Source organism: Nycticebus coucang, chromosome 17 (genome assembly GCF_027406575.1).
Source record: "Nycticebus coucang isolate mNycCou1 chromosome 17, mNycCou1.pri, whole genome shotgun sequence".
Classification (NCBI taxonomy): Eukaryota; Metazoa; Chordata; class Mammalia; order Primates; family Lorisidae; genus Nycticebus; species Nycticebus coucang.
Window position 1 is genome coordinate 50,654,121 of NC_069796.1, and position 8,142 is coordinate 50,662,262.

General features: G+C 46.5%; 1 protein-coding gene across 1 annotated transcript; it reads right to left on the minus strand.

The window, feature by feature from the left end:
• Window positions 1–1,655: 1,655 nt before the first annotated feature.
• Window positions 1,656–2,682, minus strand: LOC128569007 (histone H3.3A-like). The gene has a single exon (XM_053567049.1). It carries the CDS (start codon window positions 2,580–2,582, stop codon window positions 2,172–2,174), a length of 411 nt encoding a protein of 136 aa, XP_053423024.1. The 5' UTR covers window positions 2,583–2,682; the 3' UTR covers window positions 1,656–2,171.
• Window positions 2,683–8,142: the final 5,460 nt, after the last annotated feature.

Sequence of the window (8,142 nt, forward strand, 5' to 3'; positions counted from 1 at the left end):
CTTCCCAAGCATTAGCATGACAGCCTCACGACCCTACCCATGCTCCCAGACCACAACCAGACTGGCTTCTCTGTGTGCCAGATGCACAGAAGCACTCACCTAGTTCCATTGCATGCCAGGCCCTTTACTGAATACTTCACCCATTAGCAAATTTAATTTTTATAATAACTCTTTGAGTTGACTCCTATAATTCTCCCATTTCACAGAAGGGTAAACTAAATCTCAGAAAAGCTCGTTCTGTGCCTAAGACATCATACGTGGAAGGTGGAAGAACAGGGGCCCAGCCCGTATAAGACTCTCCACACTGCTGCCTTCCTGATAGCTCTGGGCTTGCCACTTCAAAACACTGCAAGAGCAATAGGGATGGGTTTGTTTCCCCCTTACAAGCTGGTAGTGTTGGTCTATCAGAGCTTTCATCTTAGTTTGAATTCCAAGTTTAACTCTGGAGCATCTGATTTATCTTTACATCTTGAGTATTTGACATGTAGTAGGTGTTTAATAAATATTGTCACATCTTTTTTTTCCTGGGCCTCAGTTTTCTAAGTTATGCAATGGGAATCCTGATAAAGTCCTTAAGCTTTTTGTCCAATACATTTTCTTTCTCATTTGCTCTTGCCATTTCAGTCTATATAAACACTTCTTTCCTAATGCCATTCCCACTCCCCATTGAATGTAAAGAGAGGGGGAAAAAAGAAGCGTAAGAAAGGAAGGGGAAGCTTGGCTCCTGTGGCTCAAGCAGCTAAGGTGCCAGCCACATACACCTGAGCTAGCGGGTTCAAATCCAGCCCAGGCCGCCAAACAACAATGGCTGCAACCAAAAAATAGCCGGGCGTTGTGGCAGGTGCCTGTAGTCCCAGCTACTTGGGAGGCAGAGACAGGAGACTCTCTTAAGCCCAGGAGTTGGACGTTGCTATGAGCTGTGATGCTATGGCACTCTACTCAGGGTGACAGCTTGAGGCTCTGTCTCAAAAAAGAAAAGAAAGGAAGGGGAGAGATGTAGGACATAAGGAAGAAAAGGGCCAAGACAGACACTTTTCCTATACTCAACTAGAGATTATAATCAGGGCAATCAAGGAAAAGAAATAAAAGCCATCCAAGTTGAAAAAGAAGAACTAAAACTATCCCTATTTACAGATGACAAAATCTTGTATATAGAAAATCCTAAGTAATCCACTCAAAAACTATTAGAACTAATAAATCATTTTAGTTATGTTGTAGGGTATAAGATCAATATACGAAAATCAAGTCCAGCAGGATGGTGCATGCCCACAGTCCCAGCTACTTGGGACACTAAGGCGGCAGAATCACTTCAGGCCACGAGTTTGAGTCTAGCCTGAGTAACATAGAAAGAACCCACTTCTGAAAAAAAATCAATTTTTTATATATATATATATTTTTTTTTTTGGTGGGGGGACAGTTTTCACTTTGCTACCTTTGGTAGAGTGCCATGGACTCATAGCTCACAGCAGGTGCCTGCCACAATACCCAGCTATTTTTTTAGAAACAGGGTCTTGCTCTTGCTCAGGCTGATTTTGAACTCCTGAGCTCAGACGATCCACCCACCTCAGCCTCCCAAAGTGCTAGGATTATAGGCGTGAGCCATCGTGCCTGGCCTATTTTTCTATACATTCTTTTTTTTTTTTTTTTTTTTTTACAGTTTAATGTATTTTAATAGCAAACTTACAGGAACAGCACAGAAGACAGACAACATTAAAAACATGTACTTGCATGTAGGACAACTCAGTTAGAAAAGTATAGTGAATGGATGGAATCTACTGTATGATAAAAATGCTACAAACACCATTTAGTTGCCGTCAATAAGAAATTTACTTGTTTTAAAAAAATCCAAATGCTGGCATTGTCCAGAAAAATTTAACAGATTTATAATTGTTATAAAGTTGAACTGCTGAAACTTGTTCACTGAAACATTTTGACTTGCATTAATGCTGCACATCTCCGCATTTTATATTAAAAATTCACACACAAATGAAAATGGAAAAACTGCCAATACCTGATTTCTGTCCCCTATTTTTCCAGTCGCAATCATATACTTAAGTATCTTTTGACCCCATGGGGAAAAAAAAATCTAACGTTCAGAACTACCAATAACAGGAAGAAGAGAATTTTTTTTTTTTTTTTATAATGAAATGTTTTCCCATCATAGTGGACTCTTAAGCACGTTCTCCACGTATGCGGCGTGCTAGCTGGATGTCTTTTGGCATAATTGTTACACGTTTGGCATGGATAGCACACAGGTTGGTGTCTTCAAAAAGGCCAACCAGATAGGCCTCACTTGCCTCCTGCAAAGCACCAATAGCTGCGCTCTGGAAGCGCAGATCTGTCTTAAAGTCCTGAGCAATTTCTCGCACCAGACGCTGGAAAGGAAGTTTGCGAATCAGAAGTTCAGTGGACTTCTGATAACGTCTTATTTCACGTAGTGCCACAGTACCAGGCCTGTAGCGATGAGGTTTCTTCACCCCTCCAGTAGAGGGCGCACTCTTGCGAGCGGCTTTTGTAGCCAGTTGCTTCCTGGGTGCTTTACCACCGGTGGATTTGCAGGCAGTCTGCTTTGTACGAGCCATGGTATAAAGACCTCCTTACTTACCCCCCTTCTCCTTCGGCTGGAGCTCGGCGAGCTAGAGGCAGCACTGGCGTTAGACAGCGACGGCGGCGCGGCGGCGGCTGCGAACCTCTATACATTCTTAATGAATGATCCAGAAATTAAATTAAGAAAACAATTCCATTCATAGTAGTATTAAAAAGAATAAAATACATATAAATGAATTTACCCAAAGAAGTACATGTATAAAACTTACATTCTGAAAACTATAAAATTTTTTGATAGAAATTAAAGTTCTAAGTAAACAGAAAAAATAATAAATTCATAAACTGGAAGATTAGCATCATTAAGGTGGCAATACTCACCACATTAATCTACAGATTCAAAACAATCTCTATCAAAATGCCAGCTGACATCTTTGTAAAAACTGACAAGCTGATTCTAAAATTCATACAGAATTTCAAGAGATCTAGAATAGCCAAAGCAATCCCGAAAAAGAAGATTAAGGCAGGAGGACTCATACTTCCAGATCACTGCAAAGCAACAGTGCCATTGTGGTCCTGGCACAATATGTCTTGATGGAATAGAAATGAGGCCAGGAATAAACCCATCTATGGTCAACTGATTTTTGACAAGAGCATTCAGTGAGGGAAGAACAGTGTTTTCAACAGAAAAGAAGGGAAGGAAACAGCTTGGGTTTGGGGATCAAGCAGACTCCTCATCATTGTCTCACTCTGTGACTCTGGGCAAGTGACCACATGCCTCTGAGCATGTGTTCTCTCATCTGTTAATGCACTAATAATGAGGGAGTGCTCATTTCATAGGCATAGACACTCGAGGTCTGCCCCCAACATGTGAAGTACTTAGCAGAGCCAGCCCCTCGGGCAAGTCTGTGAGGGTAGAGGAATGGTGGGAACAGAACGGTGCTAGTGAGAGTCAGGATCTGGTGGTCCTTCCAGGTCCCTCCAGGGGCCTCTTTCCCTGGGAACAGGGAGGCTGGTGGGGCTTGAGTCTGCAGACTGGGCTTGGCGGAGTTCTGTGGGCTGGTAATAAATGAACAGGAAAGGAGATTCCATTACGAAGGAATGTCTGGGGAGGGGGTGGGGAAGAAGCCGGCTTCTCTCCCAGCACCAGCCAGGCCTGCAGTTTTGATTGATGTGCCTTGCACCACAGTAGCGTGGGGCCTGGTAGAAGGTGGGCCCCTCCTGGAGCTAGGCCAGCAGCCAGATGTTCTGGCCTTTGGGGAGCTAGAATGGGGGCAGGGGAGGCCAGCAGTGGGCCAGAGGGCAGCTGCCCAGATGTTGAGCCTTTCTGCCTCTTTTTCCTTAGCATCTAGGCTCAGGTGGCATTGGTTCCACTGCTGACCTTTGTCCAGGGGCCACGTCTCTCTGGGCTTTGAGGGTCCTTGCCCACTCTAGACTGCTGGGAGAGGCATGTAACTGCCTAGGAAAGGGCTTTTAGCTCTAAAGAAGAAAATGTCCCACCTGCCTAAGTGGTTCTTATATTATTCTGGCCAAAGCCACAGGGAGAGGCATGAACAGGCCTGAGCTCTCCATGGAGGAGGGGAATCAGCTGAAGCCTTTGGATTTGTGATGTGGGGAGTCGGTCTTTGGGCTGCTTGGAAAAGTTTCCCTCTGTTAGGGTAGGCCTAAGGTGTGTGGCCACATGGGCTTCCCAAGCTCCACAGAGTTGCAGCAGAGTTGCACAGCACCTTCTCAGGCCTTCCCATGATTTTATTATTAAACACATTATAACTAGAAGAGAAGAAAAAAATGTGCAGTGGAACAACCAAAAAAGAATTAAATATCACCCCAGAAGTCCCCATGTAGAATGACTACTAATGTGAGCATTATTTGCTCTATGTTTACACTCAGGGTCTACCTATATATTTATGCATGTAGACTTTTCCAAAATGTGGGCTCATTATATGTCTAGCTCTGTAAGTGGCCTTTCTTTGCTCAATAGCAGTTGCACACATCTGCCTGTGTTAGGAAATGTGGAGCCACATCGCCCTCCTTAGCACTTTTCCACCGTGTAGCTACCCCATTTTGTTGGGCTTTTAGGTGATTTTCAGAATCACCATGATGTGGACAACGCAGCATGGAATCCCTTTGTACCTGCACCTTTGTATACTTGTGGAGTATTTCCACAGGATAGACTCCAGCTCTGCTCATGTCTGTCTCTCAGGAGCTGCCCTTGATGTCCACTGGGCCCTGACCCCACCTTTGAAGGAAGCTGGCACTCTGGCCACATGGGATCTGCCCGCAGGCTAAAATACATCCTTCCCCATTGTTCCCTCTCTAGAGGACACCATGAAGTGGGGAGGTCCCGGACTGGGATGGAGGGGACCTTGGCTGAGTCCCTGTCTGTGACTACGAGAGCCAGGACAGCAGCTCCTGTGCAATCTGCCCGGCAGCAGGCACTGCTGAGACTGACACTGAGACTGTGGCGGGCATGAGGATAGGATGTCTGGGGCATGGACACCTGCCCCAGGCATAGGCCTGGGCAGTGACAAACCAGCTTCCTATTGACAGCCAAGAGGAAGACCTGGCCAGGGCCAGAGCAGCCCAGCCCTGGAATGAGCTACTAAGAAAGAGCCCGCCATTCCTCCTTGGGGACAGGGATGTGCGGCATGATCTGCAATCACCCAGAGAAGGCTGGAGGAAGGGAATGGACTTGGGGGTGATCTCATGAGGCTTCCTGGATCCTAAGGAGCCTGTCAACTGCATGGAGCTCACACCTTTTGGGACATTCTCGTGCACACACTTTCATTAAATTTGCACACAGACCTGTTTGTCAACAACTGCCAGCACACAGGGGGAAGCACGCACTTTCATTGTCTCACACAAGCATGATCACATACAGACACGCAATATAATATGATAGTTATAATACCCTGTTTATTAAGCATTTATTATGGGCCAGGCCTTTTCCAGGCATTGTCTAATCCTCCTGTTGTTAGCTCCATTGCAGGGACAGGTGAAGTCTCTAGCCTAAGATCCCAGAGATGGTGAGCAGAGGAGCCCTGTCTTTAGCACACACTGCCCCCTTCCCCACTGGGACATATCCACCCCCACTCCCAGCCTATGGAAGCCCAGTGTTCCCCACAAAAAATCCCCCCATGCCGCACCCAGCCCTTGGTACACAGTTGAACAGACCAGGCTTGTCTCAATTCAGGCAGCTGGAAACGCAGTAAATCCAGACTATAAACCACCTTCTTGGCTTCCTGAGTAAAAAAAACTGTGAGTTTTTCCCAGACACCCCCCTCCCATGTCTCTGAGGCTTTTCCCTTTCTCTCCCTCATGGTCCTTGCTCCCTCAGCCAATCTTGAGGACCTATCTATTGTGTTCCCAACTCCAAGTTCACTGCTGAGGCTGAGGTGGGGAAGGAAGCCCCTGTTCCCATCCTCGAGAAACTGCCTCTCCAGTCCTGTGAGGTCCAAACAGTCACACAAGGGAGGCATGAGTGGCAGAGCCAGGCCTAATAGCTGAGCTTCCCTCTGCTCAGGCCAGGGCCACTGTCCATCCAGGAGACAGCACAAGTTACGCCAGGGAAGCTAATGGTTTCAGATGTTATGTACAGTGTGTGCTGAATTCTAGACACTCACTTAGCCTGGAATACTGAAGAACTTAGAGCAGTGCTAACACTAATTCTGTCTCCAATGTTGTGGGTGTGTGTAAGTGTCAGGCACTTTATATACAGCTCTTTTATCTCCAATAACCCAATAAGTAGAAACTATTATTGCCATCTTTCCCCCTTCTTAAAGATTTAAAAACCAGGGCTTGCAGCCTGTCAAGACTCAAACCTAGGTGTGTTTTCTCTAAAATCCCAGCTCTCCCAGCAGGCTGCACTGCCTTGGGTGAGAAAGGAACCGGGGCACCCAGCAGATGAAGGCTTTGGCAAGGTGCTGGGTTTTGAGCAGGCCCAAAAAAGGCTGGGAGGGGAGAGGGGGCCTTCCGGGAAGTGGTTGCTGTTCAAGCCAAGGTATGGAGGCAGAAATGTGTCTGGTAAATCCTAGGACCAGAGAGGTGTTAGGGCAAGGGAGGTGGAGTTTACTGCTGAATGGGATGGCTGCAGAGCTTAAGGCTGAGGGAGCCGCCAGAGATCTTGGCATCCTCAAATTCTTCCTTGGAAGAAGGATCAACAGGTAAGCCTGGACCACGTATCCAAGTCTGCAGAATCCTTGGAGTCTGTGCCAGGATTGGCCCCAGAGGAGCCACTAGAGGTTCTAAGTTGAATGAAGGCCTCTGTGGGGTCATAAACCAGGCCCTGTGGAAGTAGAATCAAGAGGACCCTAGTGGTTTTGCCACCCTCACAGAGGGACACTGCCACGGACCAGCACCAGTACTGGGCTCTAAAGGTCCTCAGGACACAATGACATCAAATTCCTGGTGTATGGGGCAACTAGAGGAGGCGAGTGTCAGGCAGAGGCTGCCCTTGTCCCTGGCAGACCTGGTGGGGCTGGAAAATGGGGAAAGGAGAAGGGAAACCCCATCCCTGCCCATTGCCTCTCTCTAGGAAGCTGACCATCCTGTGATGTACTCAGTCAAATCCCAAAGTCACTGACCTTTGAATCAATCACAATGTACTAGAGCTAAGGTTCTCAACCTGTGGGTCGTGACCCCTTTGTAACAATGGAAATACATTGCGGCATTAGGAAGGTTGAGGACCACTGTACTAGAACCTGGAAATGATTCAGGCGGGACGCTCCTAAAGCACATTCTGTGGGCTCACTTCCCACTTTGATTCCCCCTCTTCTAGCTAAATGCCTCCTTATCCTTCAGGCATTAGCCCAGGTGACTCCTTCTCAGGGAAACCTGCCCTAATGCCTGTCCATACCCCCAGCACACGCTGGAAATGTCAAACTCCTCCAGAGCAGCACTCTGAAAGTGGGGCTTCTGCTGTCATAATTTGTACTTGTATACTCATTATAGGATTATTTGATTGATATTGTGCTTACTGTAGCTTCGAGTTCTGAGAGGGCAGGGAGATACGTCTCTCAGGTTCACTAGAGTAGCCTCGGGCCCTGGAAATATCTGTTGAACAAATGGATGAATGGGTGGGCAGATGTATATATGTATGGATGGGTGGATGGATGGAGAGATGGTGGATCAGATGCATGAGTGGGGGAGTGAGTGGAAGAATGTGTAGATTTATAGATGGTGGATAAGTAGATGGGTGAGAAGGTGGATGGGTGGTGGGTGGATGGATGGAAGGATGGACAGCTGGGTGTGTGGATGGAGTTTTAGGATGTTAGACGGTTGGAATGTTACTAATCATGAAACTCTTGAATCCTAAAGTCATATACTTTTTATTGATTATATCATTAAAATAAAGTATGGCTCAGCATTATGATTACCAAGAACAATTCCTTCTTATAAGAGGTGAGCAGGTAGTCTCTGGGAAGTAAAAAGGTTTTTCTGAGGTCACATAGCAAATCCAGTGACCCCAAATCCCTGTTTTCTTACCACTATGTGAAATAGCCTCTGGGAAAGGAATCAAAATCTCCCCTTTCAGTCCTGTCTCTTCTGAGGTTTCTGTGTGACCTGGAACAAGTTGTTGGGACTCCATTTTCTCTTAAA